General features: G+C 50.8%; 1 protein-coding gene and 1 long non-coding RNA gene across 4 annotated transcripts in view; one reads left to right on the top strand and one right to left on the bottom strand.

The window, feature by feature from the left end:
* Positions 1-889: 889 nt before the first annotated feature.
* The window catches only part of Rcan1 (regulator of calcineurin 1), a 74,219-nt gene continuing 55,020 nt past the window's right edge, over positions 890-20,088 (top strand). The window contains exon 1 of the mRNA NM_001081549.2: positions 890-1,226. Within this exon, the coding sequence (NP_001075018.1) occupies positions 981-1,226 (246 nt within the window). The 5' untranslated portion in view covers positions 890-980. The remainder of the gene's footprint in view (positions 1,227-20,088) is intronic.
* On the bottom strand, positions 1,225-15,968 carry Gm46555. Of its 3 annotated transcripts, none has more exons than XR_001781958.2 (4): positions 10,607-15,968; positions 9,441-9,650; positions 9,061-9,245; positions 1,225-4,940 (listed from the first exon to the last, which is right to left on the bottom strand). It is a non-coding gene; the product is annotated as a predicted gene, 46555 (long non-coding RNA). The 3 variants fall into 3 exon arrangements; XR_003951847.1 differs by having other exon boundaries at positions 1,225-9,245; positions 10,607-10,901; positions 12,053-15,968; XR_003951846.1 differs by having other exon boundaries at positions 1,225-9,245.

Genomic DNA, 20,088 nt, shown 5'->3' with positions numbered 1-20,088 from the left:
CACCACAATGGACACTTATCCCTCTGGGACGCTATATGGAACACTAAGAAACTCTTTTATAAATTGTTTGGTCGTGGTATTTTATCACAGTAACAGGAAAGTAATTGATACACATAGCTTTTTTTCTTTTTCTTGAGATACTAAAGCAGAAAGGGAAGTTTTTAGAGGAAAGAGAGGCAGCCAGCAGAATTGGAGAAAAGGCACGAGGGAGGGCGATGGGAGACAAAATACAGTGTTATCTGTGTATACACAAAATACACGATATATGTATGAAAATAATTATTGAAACCCACTCATTTTGTGCTAAAAAATGCTTCTAATTATCCAAAAATTGGACAGTAACATAATGACTAACACGTTGAACTATAAACATAAGGCCATATCACGATGTTACTCAAGTCTTATTTGTGATTCCGCGACAATATGCACTAAGTATCTAAGCACTGCTAACGTCTACGGAACAGAGCCTCTAACTAGATTTAGTTTAAGTCCTTAAAATTGGCTGCGTGTTTCCAAACGTCGCCGCGTGGGAACCGCAGAAGCTCTGCCTCCGGGTTACCGTTCCACAGGCTAACACCCGGCTTGTGTCCTTCAACAGGCACCGCCAGCTGTCAGAAAAGCAGAACTGGCCAGAGGCCTCTGCCCCTAACAAATATGGCCGCCCCAAGGCTTCAGGCTTAGGGCGGCAGAGTGGGTGTCACGTGACAAAAATCCCGTCGTATTATTGGTCTGCTCTATAGGAAGGGCGGGACTTGATGGCCCGAGTGGGCCGACCTTAAAGGGAACGTTCTTGGGCTCCGCGAGAGCTACGATTCGAGGCCGGCGAGCGCAGGCTGGCCGCCCCTCCCGCGCGGGGCGGAGGCGGACAGGGCGGGCACTGGAAGGCGGCGTCCCGGCGCCGCGGTGACCCCCAGAGGGTGAAGCGGGAGCCGGCGGCCGCGGCGCCGAGTGGAGCGGAGCTAAGGGAGCGCGCGCCGGGCATGGAGGACGGCGTGGCCGGGCCGCGGCTCGGAGAGGTGGCGGAGGCGGTCGAGGCACGGGCGCCCCGTAGGGTGACTCTGCGGCCCTTCGCGCCCTTCTCTGCGGCTGCCGAGGGGGACGGGGGCGGCGGCGGCGACTGGAGCTTCATCGACTGCGAGATGGAGGAGGTGGATCTGCAGGACCTGCCGAGCGCCACCATCGCCTGCCACCTGGACCCGCGCGTGTTCGTGGACGGCCTGTGCCGGGTGAGGACCGGGCCTCCGTCGGGGCGGAGGGCGGACACTTGTTGCGGGGCGCGGCCGGGGCGGGGACGGGCCGAAGCCCTGCTCCAGGGGTCTCAGACACTGGAGACGAGCTTTCTTTTGCACAGCCTACATAGTCCAGGTCGTGTTCTACGGGATCATTGAAGATCAGAAATCAATTCCTCCTCCCAAGTACCATGATTGGTTACTCAGACCTGCCCCATCTCCTTCCCAGGGTGTCAAATTTGTGTGGATTTGGGCGAGGAAGGAACAATTCCTAATGTACTCAGTGACCCTGATGGTGGCATGTCGCTCCTTTAAGGGTGAACTAAATATCCTAAAGGCTTAGGAAAGACTTTCCCCCCAACCGCATTCAACCAAAACTGGCCAATCAACCGCAAGATAATGAGCAGCCAGGATCCTCACCCAAACACTGGCTTTTCTTCCAATAGTGCAGATTGAGAACGCAGAGCGTAGTCTATTTATGAACGGTGAGTCACGTCTGTTTTCTCCGTCCTCCCAATGAATGAGCTGCACCCTTCCTTTGACAGTAAATGCAGGGCAGGGGCTAAACCCCAACGGACCATGAACAGTTCCCTTGGCCACTTCAGGTGATAATTCATCGAGCACTTGCCCTAAAGGCAAAAATGCAATTTGATTCTCTGCTGTATCTTCCGATCCCAGAACAGCCTCACAACAGAATCTTAATAAATGTGGAAATGAGTGACTGGCCAAGTGGGCAGAGCCTTAGACAATGCTGTTCCAGGATACTAGGCACCCAGACAAATGCAGTCTCACTCTGAACTGATCTTGCTTCAGACAGAAAAAGAGAGCCTGAGATCCCTAAAAGAGGTTTGAAGTGCTGGCGAGAGCTCAACCGGCAGAGAGCGATGAGAAAAGCCCCGAGCTGTGACAATTGTTGCTCTCTCTACACAGGATGTCCTGAAGCGTGTGCATAGCCATTGTAAATCCTCTCTGAAAGTAAATGGCCGTATAAATTATAAATAACCAAGACACAGTGGTGTCTCTCTTGGCAGCGACCTTCAGCTCCACTTCATTGACATGTGGACTCAGTGCCAAGGGCTGAAAGCTTTGCTGACATGTTTGATTGAGGGAAACAGAAAAGGTAAATATCAGCGGTAGCAGAAGGCGACGACGGTGCTCTAGGGAGAAGGAGGAGGGCTCAGGGAGTAGAGGTCTGAGAAGGAAGGCGTTGGCTGCTGTGCGTCCAATGAGCAAAGATGACAACACTCTTGGAATGATAAGGTGGTGATTGCTAAGGACTGATGCTGGTTTCCAGGCGTGGTTTCAGACTCAGGAGGAAGTGGAGAGTTTGCCAGGCTTGTCACTTTCATAGAGCTTGGATTCTGGAAGGTGTGGAGACAGACAGACCTCAGGGAAGAAGCACATGACAGGGGTGCTCTTGAGCACAGCCCCACCACTGACATCTCTCTGATGCTAAAATCCACATGTGGTGAAGTTTCCTATGTAAAACAGTAGGTGCTTGCAAATAGCATATGCATGATATAGCATATGCATAATACAACATATGCATAATACAGCATATGCATAATACAGTATATACATAATATAGTATATGCATAATACAGCGTATGCATAATGTAGTATATGCATAATACAGCATATGCATAATATAGCATATGCATATCCTCCCGTGTGCTTTAAGTCATCTCTAGGCCACTTACGCTACCTGGTAGGTTGTAAATGTATATAAATAGTTGTTATACTGTTATTGTTGTTGTTTTTAAATGGCAAGAAGGAATGGTATGTACCTGTTCTTGCAAGTGCAGTTTTTCTTTATGAAAAAAGAAAAATTATTCTAGATTGTCCGAACCTGTACATGTGCAACCTGAGGTACTGAGGGCCGGCAGAAGAGAGACGTGCAGCATGGAATGTAAAGAGAATCAGGTAGTCGCGACAGGTGGCAGACCTAGTGACAGCCAGGTCCTTACAGGGCTGCACACTGGCGGCTCAGGATGGAACTGGCTAACTGGGCTGGCCTCAGGAGTTCCACAGGAGGTATCCAGACCAGTAGCCATGAACAGCAGCTAGAAGCTGGAGCTAGGAGAGGAACCCCTGTGAGGAGCTGCCTGGCAAGTGCGTAGATCTGAAGATGTGAAGTTGGGGTGCTAAAGGTCACAGGAAAGAGCCTGGCCTTCCCTGATCCAGGGGAGCCCAAGCCAGATCCATTGGCAGGATCAGCCTTCCAGGGTCTGGAGGAGGGCTCTGGGGACAGTGTGGGTGCAGAAAGTTACTCTGAGCAGTCAGTTCAAGGGGCCTACGGTGGCCCTGCACAGGCTCCTTAGGGAGAGTTTTGTGTCCAGAATCCAAAGGAGTAGCCATGCTGATGTGTGGATGGGTGCCAGAGTGAACTAGGAAATGGCCGGAAGGAGCTCCAGTGAGTGCTGAAGGGCAGGGTGCTGGGCTGCAGCGGTCTGAAGAGCATCCAGGGAAGGGTCCCCAGAGGGATGCAGTCAGATGGTACTCTAACTTCAAAGTTGGGTGGAAAATGTCCCATGGGGAAGGAAGATGGGTGGGTGGGAGAGGGAACAGGGAGGCAGGCCAGGGGGCTTGTCAGATTGCTGGAAAGGAGGGTCCTTTGTGCAGAGGGGTGGTTCTGAGGAGACAGACACGGGACCTCTGGAGGCTCCTCCCCTTTCTTTCCACCCTCTGGAGCTTCAGTATGGGGTGTTGTACACTGATGGATTGCCGGTTCATGGGTCCTGTAGGTTTACAATGATTCACACATCATTAACACATAGGTCTAAGGGTGCCAGTTCCCAGGGCCAATAGCTCTGTACAGGAAGACAACCTAACAAAACTACCATCGTGGTAGGTAATTGGTAAGTCTTCCAGCAAGCTGATTGTTTCTCAGTTAGCCAGAACCATCCCTCTGAGTGAGAAAGTGTGGCTTTCGGGGGTTCAGCCTGTCACCTGCATGTGGGTCACCTTTCGATGGTATTGCAGATGTGTCTGCTTCAGGTTGGCTGTGGCTACCCTGGAATGGGTGGGCCTCCAATCCAGAACTATGGGAGACCTTAGAGCTGCTGCCCTCCTTTCTAACCGCACTGAAGGGCCACCTGGAGGTGCCAACGTGCAGTTGTTACCTATGACTCTCCTGATCCTATAACCTTAATCTTAAAAGAAGAAACGGACCTGAACTACTCATTTGTTTGAGAATTCCAGAAACTGTTATAACTACTAACCATCTGATATGTGAGATTTGCTTTCAGTAAAACATGTTAACTAAGTGTCTATGTAAAAAAAAAAAAAAAACTATCATTATTTATGTAAAATAATCTTACTAGAGAAATTCATACTGTTACAAGTTAGAGGAAACCTTTATTGAAATAAGGTTATTTTCTATGTGGGCAAATCTTTGCCGGGCACGCTGTTTTACTAGCTGCTGCTTCTGTGAATAGTTCTACTCGGAGAGCAGAGCTGTGCTCAGAACCAGTAGTGACCCGTGCTTCGGGCTGTCGGCTCTGGTTAGTTGGTTCTCCTTGCTCAGCCATCACCAAGCTAACGGGCAGCTCAGACGTCCCATTTGGCTTCTCCGAGGCAGAGTTCCAGACCGTAGCGGAAACACGCCCTTGCGTTGGTCGGCTCAAACACGGACGCATATGATGGGTACAGCTTCACCCAAGGGCTGTGTCAGAATCTGCTGTCAGGAAATCATACGAAGTCTTTCTGTTTCTACGGAACACGCATTTCTTTAAAACATGACCATGCTTCGTGGTGGCCTTTTCTATAATTTTCTCTTAATAACATGTACTCTGATCTGCATTAAAGGATCTTAAGAAAGAGTTCTAACTTCTCTACATATGTGCCCCTCCCCAAAAAGGGAGATTCCGACGGTACCTGTAACCTTGGAATCTGTTTTAAAAAAGCAGTGTGCGTGTGTGTAAGGGGCGGGGGAGGAATATGCATGTGACGTCCAGGAACCTTTTGGGAACCTGTTCTCTCCTCCCACCATGTATTTGAGGCAGGATCTCTCACATCTCAGAGGCTCTGCAGACTTCCAGCCAGTTGGCCAGAAAGCCTCCCCGTGCTTCCCCTGTAGGAGCTGTGAGGTTAGATGTGAGCCAGTGCATCTGGTTTCTTAACATGGGTTCTGGGGCTCAAGCAGGATTTACCTACTGAACTACCTCACCACCCCTCCCCCAGCCTCCAGAATCCCAGGGGAGGGTTTGAGAAATTGCCTTGTCCTCTGACACTCCAAACTAATTCCATTCTCAGGCGTGGGAGCTGGGAATGGCTCGTGGGTGGTTCTCTTAGTCAAGACCGAGAAGCAATGCCTTCTGCTTGGCTAGAAGGGGTTTGGGTCTTAGCTCCCGCTCTAAATGGCAGTGCCAAGGAACTGGAGCAGGAAGATTGTCTTTTGCCTGATCCCCGGGCTACATAGTTGGGTGTGGTCCAGCCTGAGTGAAACTCCGTGGGGAGTAAAGGTAGAGGGAGAAAGAAAGAGGCAGTGGGGGATTTAAAGAGAAGCCCACCGAGTAACTGGTCCCACGCCTCAGCAGATATCCAGCCTGCCTGCGCCTTGATTTCTTCTAGTCTGTAATGGCAATCAGGTCTGGACCCGAGGTTCCCTTTCCTTGCCAGTGACTTTGAAGCCTAAGCAGGATAATTGCTATCAGCGGGAGGGCCTGTGTGTGTGGTAAGCTAATGGTTGAAATGTTCGGGCCTCTGGAGTGGCAGTCAGTGTCCACAACTTCCACTCCAAGATGGAACATCCCCGACCAAGTTTCTGCCTGTTTCCACCCAAGTCAGTCCGTGTGGCATGCTGGGAGTGTGACATCCTGGCTGGGGAGGAAGACTTGGGAGTCCAGGTGGTTTCAGACCCTTCTCGGTTCAGCCTATTGTGGGCAAAGCCGTGTTCTTACACAATCTTGGTAAAGCTTCCCCTGCCGTGGTTTGGCCTCAGGTGTGGTGGGTTCAGCTTAATTGGAAGGCTGTATTAATCTGTAAACCCCACATTAAATAGGTGCAAGGTTTGGTTTAGAGTTTACCCACTCTTTCCTTGATTTTAGAATTTCTGACCCTTTACGAGGTGAGGTGCTTTTTATAGCCACATTTTGGTTTCCCTTCTTATTTTTTTTGTCTCCCTACCGCCCCACTCCTCAACAAGTCAATTCACCACAGATCTTAATCGCAGCACTCTTCATAGCTGAAGCCACAACTACAGACTCTTCAAGCCTCAGGACAGTTACATAAAGTGCCGGAGAAATAGGCTTTGTGGTAGAGCAGGAGAGGGGAGGCTGTTGTCTCCTATGTGTATAGCTCAGGCTGTGCCCTTCTTTTAAAAACTGTGAGCAGAAAACACAATCTACTCCTGAGTACAGGACACCGAGGGGCTTAGCTCTGAATGCTTTGCTCCCTCGCAGTGGTGTGTGTGTGTGTGTGTGTATGTGTGTGTGTGTGTGTGTGTAATAGACCCCTGGGTTATTTATGTGAAGTCACTGCGATCCTTTTCAGAGCTGTGGGGAGTTCTAGCCCTTTGAAATCCAATTCTGTTGTGCGAGGCAATTTTTTCCCTTTGTAAATACTAATGACTATCAGAACCTGCAGATGCGGAGGTAATGACAAGGAAGCCGTGTTCTTGAAGCAGTAGCCAGTTTCCCCATGGCAGTAGATGGTAAAAATGCTCCCTGTGCATCTGTGTTCATCAGGGTTCTGCAAGGAACAGAACTGTCCCTGAGACCAGATGTCTCGGCAGCCCCAGTCTGGCTGGAGTACTAGGGAGGTCCTAGAGAGATGCCAGTTGGTTCTCAGTCCATGTTGGAATCCCAGAGAAGTGGACTCTAAGGCCCGTGAAAGAATGGGTCAGGATAGGTAAGCCTGTCGTGAGAGGCAAGAAGGCAGGAAGCGCAAGCTTCATTGCCTTGTGGCCTTTTAAGAGGGCTACCAGGCTGGAGAGGTGGCTCAGCAGTTATGAGCACTGACTGCTCTTCCAGAGATCCTGAGTTTAATTCCCAGCAACCACATGGTGGCTCACAACTATCTGTAATGGGATCTGATGCCTTCTTCTGGTGTGTCTGAAGACAGCTACAGTGCTGACAACTAAGAGCATCAATCACTGAGTCTCTTGGGGAAACCAAATACATGAAAATGTAGGACCAGGAGGCCATCAGAGCTGGGAGCATCAGGGTGTAAAGATACCGCTTCCTGTTGTCTATAACTCAGCCTCTGGAAATCCTGGCAGGACCTGTCCATAAGGAGGCAGTGTAGCCTAGCAGTTAAGAGCACATTCACCCAGCTGTGTCTTAGTTTTCCTGCCTGTGTAATGGAGATACTAATAGTAGTTATGGAAGAAAAAAAAAAAAAAAAGAATGGGTGACTTGGATCTAGCAAAAGGGCATTGTAAGTTACTGTGTCCATTTTCAAGTGCTGTGTAACCAAGTTACCTAACACTTTAGTGAACTAACAGGGCATGGTTGTGGGATCCGGGAGTGGCTGAGCTTAGCACAGAACTGCTGTCGACCATCATCTACAGTCTCACAAGAAGACTGGAACGGGATTTTCTGTGACTGTTACCGGGAACCTCAGTCGTTTGATGGCGGAACACTGGAGGTGTCTTTTGTTCCTTGCCTCTTGGGCCTCTCCACAGGGCAGCTCACAGCGTGGCTGCTGCCTTCCTTCAGAGCAGGAGAGAACCCACCATTCCTCCCTGAGTCTCCCAGTGAGAGCCACACTGTGCTGTTCTTCTAGGAGTGAGGCACAAGGACAGGTTTCGTTCAGGATTTGCCTTCTATTTCCCTAATCTTAGACACACAGATACCACTATCCAAAGGCACTAGTGTTGGGAGCTGGGTCACCAGGACGAGAGGCCAGCCACCTAGTGGCACCACAGTGGGACCTTTGGCATCCTGTTTATTTACTTTTGGACAGACCTCAGGAAGAACGCAGTGGTCCTGAACTCGATAAGTAGCCGAGACAGACCGTAGACTGCCTCTAGTTCCCAGTTGCTGGGGTTTCAGGTGCGCAGCACCATACCTGTTGGGTTGTTGTGGGTTTGCCTGTCTTGTTTTTCTCCTTATAAGCCTTTTCAGCTTCTGCTAATGCTTAGAAGTGCTCACTAGAGCAGGCTTGAGCGGGAGCGTGCTATGGAGAGCTTCTTGTTAAGCACGGTGCGCCAAGTTCAAACCCCAGCACAGAAGTAAAGGATGCTTAGTGAGGGAGGATGCTTAGTGAGGGAGGATGCTTAGTGAGGGAGGATGCTTAGTGAGGGAGGATGCTTAGTGAGGGAGGATGCGCAGTGAGGGAGGATGCGCAGTGAGGGAGGATGCTTAGTGAGGGAGGATGCTTAGTGAGGGAGGATGCGCAGTGAGGGAGGATGCGCAGTGAGGGAGGATGCGCAGTGAGGGAGGATGCGCAGTGAGGGTTCCTTGACCTTTTCTTCTGAGTTCGGCACCCTAAAGAAAACTGTATGTAAACTGCCCGTCGATGCACTCTAGCTACAGTATGGAATGCTGGAGCATCAGAAGCTGTTACGCAGTTTCTTAGGGGAGGAACCGCTGATGGCCACAGCGCCCTGAACACGGCTGATCCCCGAGGGTGAGCAGGCTCAGGCCTGGTTAGCTTGGACGGGGGAAACTGAGCCCTCTCTGGCTTGGGAAGGCCCAGTCCTTTCCCTTTCCTTGCTAATGTCAGCAGTCGAGTTATGAAATTTCCATTGCAATCATAATTAACCCAGTAGAGAGAGGCATTTGAGGTTGGCCTGAATTTAGAATTAGAAGACAAAAATGTTGTTTAATTCAGAGAGCTAATTTTGGAGTTTTTTTTTTTCACTCAAAGTTACAATAGCTTTCCTTACTTTATCGTCGCATTCGTCTGTTTGGGTTGCCTTCCCAAATCCCACAGCATCAGGCCAGGTGACTTCAGTGACAGCCATTCTTTTCCTCACTGCCCAGAGGCTCCAAGGCTGGGATCAGGGTGAAGTTCCTCTCCTTGGCCTGCAGATGGCGCCTTCTTACTGTGTCCTCAGAGGGTTTTTCCTGGCTGTATGGGGACAGGGAACGGAGGCCTCTTATAAGGACATGTAAAGACATGAAGGCCCTGCCGTTGGCTCATGGATGAATTACTTTCTCAGAGGCCTTATCTCCCAGCCCAGCCACACTGGTGTTAGGTCTTCAGCATGCGTGTTTAGTAGAAGGGGGAGGGGCAGAAAGAAACATTTAATGCCTCATTACCAACCTTTGCATTTCTGGCTAATCTTTGTAACAAGTGCATCGTCATCAATACCATTCGTATCATACACGTCGTTTCCTAAGAATGTTATGAAGGGAGCACCGTTGTTATCGTCCACATGGCTCAGCTGGCTCAGGGTCTCAAATCCCAGGTCACCTGGCTGGAATCACTGGTCCCTGCTTCCATCCGGCCTTCACCATCTTCCCAAGGAGTTCCCTGAAGGTTTTGTACATAAGGATTGACAAGTTACAGCTCTCATCCCTTTTGCAGTATCTTTGAACAGATGTTGTTGGGCAATCCTGATATATCAGGCAGAGTGGCAGCCGTTATGTTAGTCTCCAAGCTGACTGGTACCCCGCCACTAGAGCCAGGCAGATCTGGGTCCAGCATTCCACCCATCCACTCGTTTGGCATGTTCATTCAACAAGTGTTTATTGGGCACCATTCATGTTTTGCGTTACGTAGTTCAAGACTAGCCATGGGAGCTCAGGAAAATTCTACACATACTCAGTTGCCAAAAAGATCACCATACTCTCTATCAGACGTCTAGGAAAGTCCATTTAAGGCAGCCCGCTGTCCCCAGACCGTAAATGTCTCTCCTTTCAAATCCCAAGCCAAAAGGAAGACAGACGAGATTAGTTTTGGATATTGTTCATGCCATGTAAGCGATGAACGAAGTGTTGGTTGAGTTACTCTGCTTGTCCAAGCTTTGCCTACTTGCTGTCTGTTGAACAGGTTAGATTGGAGCGTCTGAGGCCATACCTAGCTCCAGAAGCAGTGTAGTATTCTCTTCTCCCTGTGGGTGCCAGAGCCCACTGCCTCCCCCTTCTGCTCCCCTAACCCACAGGTCCAGACTTTCCCAAGCAGAATTTGCTCAGGATGAGATGGCCCCAGTCATTCTAGCTGTCCCCTCTCCAGGCCTTCCAGCCTTCCATCCATCCATCCTCCGCCGTGTTCATGGCTAAAGGAGGGTGACTCTCAGACACTTAAACTTTATGCCTTTAATGGATTTTGGAAATCCACTTAAAATTAATCTCATGATCTCGCACCAGTGAGGATTTAGATGGTCAAAAAATGGTCCAGCCACCATCTGAAGATTTGCCAGAATATTAGAGTGACATTTGTTTAAAGTCTGACAGCGAAGTGTTTTCCTAATGTCACGACAGGTTTACCTTATTGAGAAGACGGCTGGTTGCTGGCCGTCTATCTGATTTATGCTTATTTCCCAGGGAAATGAGTTCTCCTCCTCTTTACTCCCTCCTCTTCTTCTCCTCCTCCTCTCTATTTCCTTTTCCTTCTTTTCTTCCTCTTTTTTTTTTTTTGAAGTGAAGTCTCACTGTGTTAGCCAGAGTGGCTCCAGCGCCTGAGTCCAGATGTCTCTTGCCTCCCAAGTGGCTAAGACTGCAGGTGCATGCCGCTGCTCTGACCTAGGGTGTTTTCAGTAGCACATCTTTCCATCCTTAAGTCCTGGTGGTAAATTGTAACATTAGTAATTCCAAAACTAACTCTAAGTACTTCCACTTGCTATTGTGTTACGTGTGCCAATTCTGTTGAGCCTTGCCCGTCCCAGTCGTCCCCTTTTAAGGGTAACACTGCTACTTGCTCATTTTCTAGACAAAGGTGACTTCTCTTTATAAATTTAATAAGCATCATAGAATCTTCTACTCTTGGAGGTTTGATTATGGGGCTCTCAAAGCCCATGTGAAGAAGAGACCTGCGAACCTCGCCTTGCATTTCTCTGGTGAGTAGCTGAGGCCCAGGTGGGTGAGGGTGTGGACTCAGGAGTATTCTCCAGATGTGGACACAGCTGGAGTTGAGCACCGGTCCCCATTCCCAGTCTACAGAACAGAGCTCAGAGGAGACGGGCACCTCGGAGGACACTGGGAATCAGAGCAGATTTGCTCCAATCGGTCCATTGATCACCACCAGGGCGCAGTAGCTTCCCCTGTGTTCTCCATGGACCCACTGGTTGACTGAAGACCGTTCAGGCATGCCTTTCCCTAAAGGAAAGAAGCAGCAGTCATACCCAGAGCTGCAAAGACAAATTGGTAATTTCAGCTTCGAAGGGGAGAGACAGCATCTCATCTCCCTAGCAGGAGCCTGGCAAATGGAAACCAGCGCCTGCTGCTGCTGGGGCAGGGGGTGGGGCCATTCTGGCTACTGGTCGGTGTCTAAGGTAGGAGAGCAGAGTCTGCAGCCCTGTGCCACCTAACGGCCTGGCTGTAGTCAGCACTGCAAGGTGACTGGTCACAGAGGTGCCTGCAGTGGTCCATACTCAGTTCTTGGGGTCCCCGTGATTCACCCATCTTCTGCAAACCGGAGAGTACAGCTGATGTAAGCTGAGTCCAGCAGTCAGTTTCCCACAAGCCCCGTGCTGCCGCAGAGCTAACTGCTAGCACTAGGGTGGGATGTCCGGAGAGCCCAGTTCCTCCACATTGTGCGCCAAGTGCCAGCTGTAGATTATCCCATCTGTGTGGACTGCTGTGAGTCAAAGGTAATTACTAAAGTCATCGTAAAACAACCTGCAAGCATTTACTAAAACTCTGCTTCACCTCACCTCAGCCTCTTCCTCCGTGGTGGCGTCTGGGACGTTGGGCATTGTTCTCATAGGTACTTACGAGTCTGGCGGGTAGAGATAAGTGCAGGTGCTGTGTAGTGTGCACCATGTTTACAGGCTGCAGAGTGCTGTGTCAAGGCTTTCTGCGGCCTGCCTTTCCATGGGGTGGTGAGCCTGGACTCTGCGTTTCCTCGGCTGTCTGAGGTCCCACCGTGACGTAGCCAGCGTAGACAAACCCTGTCTACTCAGGAGTGTCAGCTTCTTTGGGGCAATTTTTCCCTACTCAGTGCTGTCTCAGCATCCACCTCCCACGAGCGTCTCTGTTTACGCGTGTAAGTGCACTTCTGAGGCGGAGGGAGGGGTGGCTGTCTAACAGCCCCTACCGGTTTGCTCTCCACCATGGGCACCGTATGCCGTATTTGCATTGCCGCCGAGCCAGCCGTGTACTGACTTGTGTTAGCAGGACGGATTGTCTCCTGTTTATCTCTGTGTTCCTTGTCTATCCTCCCTTCTCTCACACAAACTTAAATGCGTTAAACTAAGAGCTGGGCCAGTGAGAGGCTGCAGTGGGTACGGGTGCTCTCTACCAAGCTGATGACTGACGCTCCATGCCCACAGCGTGCATACACACACACACACACTCACACACACGGAGACACACACATGCACACAGAAGCACACACTCACACACACATGCACACACACTTCATGCCATGCGCCCACACATATCCACATACACACTGACTGAATAAATGTAACAAAGAAGGAAGATTAGAACTTATTACTTTTCTACTTTTCCTTTTGCTTTCCCATAAAGGAGCTTTCTGTTTCTGTCTTGACTCTTACCCAGCCTACGTACCAGCGCCTCCTGCTGTCTCTCACCGCTGGAGAGTCCCTGGAAGCTCTTGGGATAACCTGCTTTCATGTGTTTTCAGGCTGCAGTATTTCTGAACATACTGAGGTATCTTTTGGGCAGGACTCCAGTCTAAACTCAAGAATCATTCGTGCTTTGTGGCGCAAGGGTAGCTTTTTCGGATATTTTCATTGTCTCTGTTTCCATGTCAACCCTCCACTCCAGGGTTGAAGCTTCCTCTTGCGTTATGTTGCTGTTCGAAAGGGTTAGGGTGAGGAGCTGTCAGATCTCTGCGTTCTGGACCAAGGGTGCCCAGCCTGTGGGTGATTATTCTGCAGTGTTTAGACGCATAACCACGCCCCATGCAAATGGTGACTGCCATCATCTATAACATAACCTACGGGTTCTGGTTTCTGGTCTCCTGTGCAAGCCATACCACAGCATTCCATTACAGATGCGGCAGGTGGCCCCCTGCTTACAGAAGCATGCTAATGTTTGTCCGCACACTGAATCTGTGGAACACCCTGTGGTAGTTCACTCCGCCGTCCCTCTGAATACTCTCCTGCTTTAGAGCTGCTGCAGGCTAAAAGTATGCTGGGTGTCTTCCCCAGTATTTTATATAGGTTCTAACAAGGCATGCAGGCCCTTAGAAAGTGCCTGCAGGAGTGCCCTAAGAATGTCCTGTGGACTACGTGTCCGCACCTGCAGATTTGAGGGTACCCCCATGGAACTCCGTGTACCCAGATAGTGGCCACTGGGGTTTGAACTGTGGCAGTTGGGACTGGGGAGCCAGGGTTACAGTTTTATTAAGTTGTAAATCATTTTCATTTGAATCCCCACACTGCATTGAGCCCTCATAGCTGTGCTCCTGAGAGCTACTAAATCTTTCATTTTTAGACTAGTTCATTTTCATTGCAGCAGTACCTGTCACTGGCAGAGGTTGACACTGGCCATGACCAAACCCAACCTGGAAATCTAGGCCTCTTATTCTTGGTCATGAGATGTTCCTCATGCCTGCCCCATTTCTTCTTCTCTTTCCACTTCTTCTCTGTAACCCCAGTGCCAGTGTTTGCGCCCCAGTAAACAGCAGGAGCTGCACTGAAGTCTCCACTAAGACTGGGCCCGCCCAAGTGTTTGTACAGGTATTGAATTTTTGGCTAAAGCACCCCCTCCCCCCCCCCACACACACACACTGGTCCCAGTAAGCAGAGTCCCCTGGCTGTGGCTCAGGCCCTGTGTCCTGAGGCCCCTGCTCGTGCTTCAGTGGCAGTCTGCCTGCAGGGCCCTTCTGTTGTGAATCGACTATCGACTAGCGCATCCAATGTCAGCAGGCACTGTGAGCCCATGGTGATAGACTAGAGAAGACAGGCAGGTGTGGTGGTGCGTGCTTACAGCCTCAGCCCTCTAGGGGCTGAGGCAGGAAGGACAGGGAGTTTGAGGCCACTCTGGGCCACAAGGCGAGATCTGCTGTCAAACTGGAAGGAGGGCTTCTGGGAAGTGGCTGAGACTCCCATCCACATAGCTTCCTCAGGAATGGAGATGCTAGGGCCTCGCCCATAGTCACCTCTTCCCCTTCTGCTCTCTGCTCAGCAGAAGCAGACGAGCCACCCTCCAGGGTGTGTTAGCCTTTCCTGGAGGATAGGAAGGACCACCTCGGACCTAAAGGTCAGAGACAGGGTGGTCGTGCTGTCTGCATGGGTCTCCGCTCAATTCAGTTACCCCTAACAGTGGGCTATGAGGACCATGGCTTGCCCACGTAGGGCAGGGAGTTTATGTTTTAGATGTAAAAAAAATCTCTCGAGGCGCATGTGTTAAAGCCTTGGTTAGTACTGATGACTTCATTGTTGGATGTTTTTGTTTTTAGGTGGAGGGAGTATACCACTGAGGGTGTACTCTGAAAAGACAGAACTTGTCCCTGTTTCCTGGGGCATCCCGCCCTCCCTCCATTCCTCCCCCAGCTCTCTCCATCCTTTCCACCTGCATCCTTCCCTCCATCCCTGCCCTCCGTGAGATGGGCAGCTTTCCGCCACTGCCCTTCCCCACGGTGCACCATGGACTGAATCTCTGACCCCATGGCCAACATAAACCTCTCTTGCTTTCTGTTAAGTTGTAGTTCTCAGGTCTTTCATCCCCGTGATGGAAACGAGCAGCCAGCAGAGCCTGTGTGACGTCCTCTCTATGACCGGTTAAGATGTCATCCTTGGCTGTGACGGGGACCCTGTCTCCCGGGAGCCGGAGCTAACTCAATCTCCATGTACAGCACCACAGCCCTGGCTTCTGCAGAGGCCTAGATAGCAGCAACCGCCTGCAGAGCGCTGACACCGCGCGCGTGCGTCGGTGCTCAGTGAGCGAGCTGTCCACACACTTGGCAGAAGGAGTGCTGTTGAAAGGTCACACACAGCTGGAGAATATTCTTTCAGCAGCTGGTGCTCTGTCTGATTTTCACAATCAGGACAAAGCCTTGAGGCACATAGAGCTTCCGCACTGGGCTGTTTTTCCTTCCTCTTAGATGCCTCTTTTTGTTACCTGCCTTGCAACACACCCTCCAAGCTTTTCCCAGATCTGTGGGTGGAATAGTCTAGGCCTGCAGAGGGACAGTCCCTTGTTTGGTATTGCACAGCCAAGTAGTTGGGGGCAGGTATGAGCCCTAGTTATTTTATTCCAGAGTCCACGGTCTTACCAGCCCTTACTGCCAGCCTGCCCTGGTCTGTACTGAGTCTAACCCCCAGGATCTGTAGGGCATTTCTGTTTCTCATGAGGACACCAAAGCCTGGGGAATTTGTCCGTAGATACCTGCACTCTTCTTTCTCAAGCACTTGATGGCCTCTGCCACTGTCCCTGCAGTGTGTCCTGCTCCAGGCCTCCTGGGATGGGCAGTGTCAGCTGTCAGCTTGTGGAACCCTGAATCATCCGAGGGGTGGTTCTCTGGCCATGCCTGTGGGGGATGATCTCAGTTATGTTCACTGAGGTGGGAAGACCTGTCCCCTGTAAGCGGCACCATCCCCTGGCTGGGATCCTGGACAGCACGGTGGAGACAGGGAGCGAGCAGCTTGCGTTCATCATTCTCTGCTTCCAGCTTGGGATGCGATGTGAGCAGTTGTTCCCAGCTGCTGTCACCCTGACTTCCCCACTGTGTCGGCCTGTACCTGAGCCGTGAGTCATAACAAACCCTTCCTCCCTTTGCTTTTGTTGGTACTCACCATAGCGCTGGGAAAGGAAACTAAGACGCTCCATACTTTAGAGACTCACGGGCTCCCTAACGGGCGTCTGCTCCCCTCGACTTCCACAGGATGCTATTTGTTTTTCTGTGTGTGTGTGCGTGTTTGCAGCTTCTGTAGCCTCTTGTGGGAGGCATTCAGAGCCTTCATCTGTTGAGCATCTGGTTGTTTATTTTAGGAGGGTTGCTTTCTGATTCAAGGGCTAGGAGAGGCCTGCCTCTAGAATCACCAGTGTCTAGGGAGCATCTCTGACCCCTTTCTGCTCTGCAGCAGCTCAGGGCTTACTCACTCGCCCACAGCACCACATAACACGTAAGAGCACACCTCCGTCCCCTCCTTTCCAATTGCAGAATTTAAGTGTGTGGGCATGGATGTGCTTTCCTGTTTACTCTGGGACTCAAGGTCTGCCCAGGGCATTGGCCACCCTGGGGCGTAAGCCATTCCTCCATCTGAGAGGGCAGATGGGAACTGGCTCAGCATTCCAGACAGTCTCCATCTGTTCACACAGCACGGTGCCTGCCTCTGGAGACAGTGTGTATCCTTCTCCCTGCAGCAGGCGGCCCCGCAGCAGAACCATCCTGTAACATAGGGGGTCACTCCTGTCTCCTCAGATGGTCCACGGCCCCAGGAAGTGGGCTTAGTCAGTCCAGGCTGCTGAGAGCCACTGTGAGTGATGGGGAGGGTGGTAGATGTGTTAGCCTTGCCTGTGGGGCTAACTCCCCAGAAGGAAGACTGAGGCTCTGGGTGGCCCAGACAGGTACTGTTGACTGTTGAGAGTCATCTAGGGACATCCTGATCTGACAGTTGCAGGCACTGTCAACTGGTGGCAGTTGGGTGAGAACCAGTCAGTGTTAGGCTGAAACTCTTGAACTTGCCAATACATGGCATTGTTACCAGGAATGTGGGCGTGTCCCTGTGGTGCCTCTTTCTGACCAGGTTTCTCAGAGATCATCCTGTAACAACGTAGTGGGACCTAGCAAGGTGGAGACCATCAGCTGCAGGCGGCAGGTTTGGTAGACTTGTAGCCATGGAGGCTTGAGGTCATCTCTCGGGAAGGGTGTAAGCATTCTTCAGTGCTGTGAACACTGGTCACAGCAGGACAGTCCCTATCCATGTCCCCTCCATGGACCTAGGGCCCCGGCCCATGTCCTTGGCATGTGGGTAAATATCACCATCCCCATCCCATGTCCTTGGCACATGAGTAGACACCACCGCCAGGGACTAATGGTAGGAGTGCAGCTTTGCCTGGCTGAAAAGCCACGTCCCCAGCACGGGCACGCAGAGCACTCAGGAGGGTGTGCGTAGGTTATATTGAAACGCTACAGCACTGTGCGGAAGGGACCTTATGTGTGAGCGTTTGGGCCCTGGAACCATTTGCTGTAGCTACTGAGAGATGATTGTGTGGGGCAGGTAATGTTCTAGTCCCCTTGTAACCTTCCTTCAGAGCCCCTCACACTCAGGGACCATCAAGGATGCGACAGACCAGCCACAGACCAGGCTCCAACAGGACACAGGACACAATACACAGAGCTCTCTCCGCAGCCTGGGATCATCAGAGCCTGGGAAGGTGCGAGTGCCAGGATGATCAACAGAGTGTGGAGACAACGCTCACGCACGGAGATGCAGTTTAGAGGGATTCGGAGCGTGTTGTTCTTGTTGCCACCGGTTCTCGCTCTCTTCTGCATTAGAGTGCATGAGACTTTTAACCGCACACTCACTGACTCATTCAATAGATGTGTATGCATTCATTCTGACTGCAAACCTACGCAGGAACTCAAAGCCAAGCGTGTCCTCACGGGAAGTACATTTCCATGGGAGTCAGTTGCTAGTTTAGGAAATATTTATTACACGTGATTATTGCAATGCATAAAGTGCATCAGAAGGTGACTTTTAAGCCAAGGTCTGGGGGATATGAAGAGCCAAGCAGAGGGAGGAACTGGCCCCAAGGCTGCTGGCCAAGCCGTCATGGTGAGTTCAGCCACGTGTAAGCCAGCTGTGGTGTCTGTGTGAGCAGAAGGCAGCAAACACAGTGCTATGTGCAAGACCAAAGATTGTTTAATAGGCTGCACCCTGGTGGGTTCTCCAGAAAATGGACTCAGCAGAGCAGGTTCAGAGAGAGGCAGAGATACCCTATTATGGTACACCTGGTGTGACTGTGGGGGCCGAGAAGTCTCACCGCCTGCCACCTGCCTCCTGCCAGCACACAGTGGCGGTGTGAGGGACAAGAGTCTGGAGGCTCTTGTATATATACACACTGTATATGCCATATAATATATATACACCATATGTAATATATGTGTGCTATACATATATACATTCACACATACACACATATACATGTATATATGTATGTATGTATGTATATTAAAGGTTCAGTTTCATCTCGTAGCTTCAGTGCCCCATTGGTGATCAGGTCCGCCCGTTGGTTTTGGCTCTCCAGGAGGGCACCTGATGGCAGTGATGGGGAGTTCACAGTAGAGCAAAGCTGTTCAACTCAGGGCCAGAAAGCAGCCATAAGGCAGAGAATGGCCCGGGCCCAACACATCCCCTCCTTTAAACCTCCCAGTAGAGCCACGCCTAGGGACCAAGCCTTCCACACTCAGCCTTTGTGGGGCACCTTGGCTTCTCACCCGCCTAGCTCATGGGGTCAAGGCTGTCCCTGTCACTCTTGCTTGTCACTCTCCTTGTGTCACCTGTTAGTTTCTGCTTGTTCCGAGTGCCTTACATTTCTGTACTTCCCTTGAAGTAATTTTTGAAAATTACTTCTTTCCCACTTGGAGTAACTCGGCTGTTAAGATATCATTTCTCTCTGTTTGAGTGGCTCCTGTGCAGGTGATGTGCCCTGGCCTAACGCAAGTGTGTGCATAGAGGAAGTGCCAGTGCTTTGCACAGAGCATTTGCTCTTGCCATTGCTGTTGGATAAAAAGTGCAGCCCTGAAGACCTCGGGGAGGCTGATGTAAGTGGTCACCAGTGAGTCCAGAGGTGGTCACTAGAAGCTAAGCTTTTCAGCAGCTTGCCACTGGGTTTGGTTTGTAATTATTTTAGGTAAGGATAACTTCAAAGTGATTTAATAGAGTGTGCAGTTTATATAAAATATTTTGACACATTGCAGCGTGATCCTGCCTTGGTACTTGGTTTTGGTCCTCAGGCCATTCTCTGAGGCAAAGCTGTTAGGGACCCGTGAGGCTCCTCTGAAGTCTGCTGGGATCAGGCTCAGCAAGGAACGCACTCGAGGCACGGGTTAACTCACGGGCTGCCCAGGGCAAGCAGGCACGCGCTTCTGCAGTGCGCTGCAGACCCCTGGCTGGTAAAGTAAGCAGGTGACCGACCCAGCTGTGAAAGGAGTGATGGTCTTTGGGTATTTTCCTCCTTTGACCGACACCCTCTGCATCCTGGGTAATTTCTCCCACTGTCCTAATTACACGCACTCACCTAGCAATTTGACAGAAACCGTAATAGGTGCTAACATTAACAGGATTGCACTCAGCAACAGAACATGGCTTTCCACAGCAGTCAGCATGGCTGAAGAGTGAGTGAGTCTTTGCAGAAAACCCTTAGCTAGAGAAAACCCTTTGCCAGAGGGATAGGTCTGCAGAACAAAGTGTGAGTCTTGGGTTAACTACTTGAGTGCTGGGATGCTGAGTTTTCTGTTCTGAAGGTGTTTGGTGAATCCACAGGAAGTCATCCAGGATGGAATCTCTAACGGAGCTGGGCTCCTAAACATCTTCTGGGGGCCGGGGAGTGATCTCAGAGATAACTTAAGTAGAGGGTGAGACTTCTACCTTTAAAATTTGGCAGAAGATTTAAATTCAGCAAATCCCTGCATCACCAAAGAGAGAGCCTTGGGGCCGGCTAGTGTCTTTGCAAGCTGCCTTAGACCAGCCTGGTTCTTGGGGGTCAGCGAGGGGCTGCAGCAACTCTGCCGGGTTAGTAGCAGAGCCCTCAGAGGGCTGTCCCAAGGTGCCTGAGGTATACACCGAAGCTCTTGCTTAGACCTTGTTATGATGATTGTCATGACCTATGAA

The sequence above is a fragment of the Mus musculus genome, chromosome 16 (genome assembly GCF_000001635.26).
Source record: "Mus musculus strain C57BL/6J chromosome 16, GRCm38.p6 C57BL/6J".
NCBI classification, from domain to species: Eukaryota; Metazoa; Chordata; class Mammalia; order Rodentia; family Muridae; genus Mus; species Mus musculus.
Note: the sequence above shows the minus strand (reverse complement) of the source record. Positions and strands in the feature narration are given on the sequence as shown.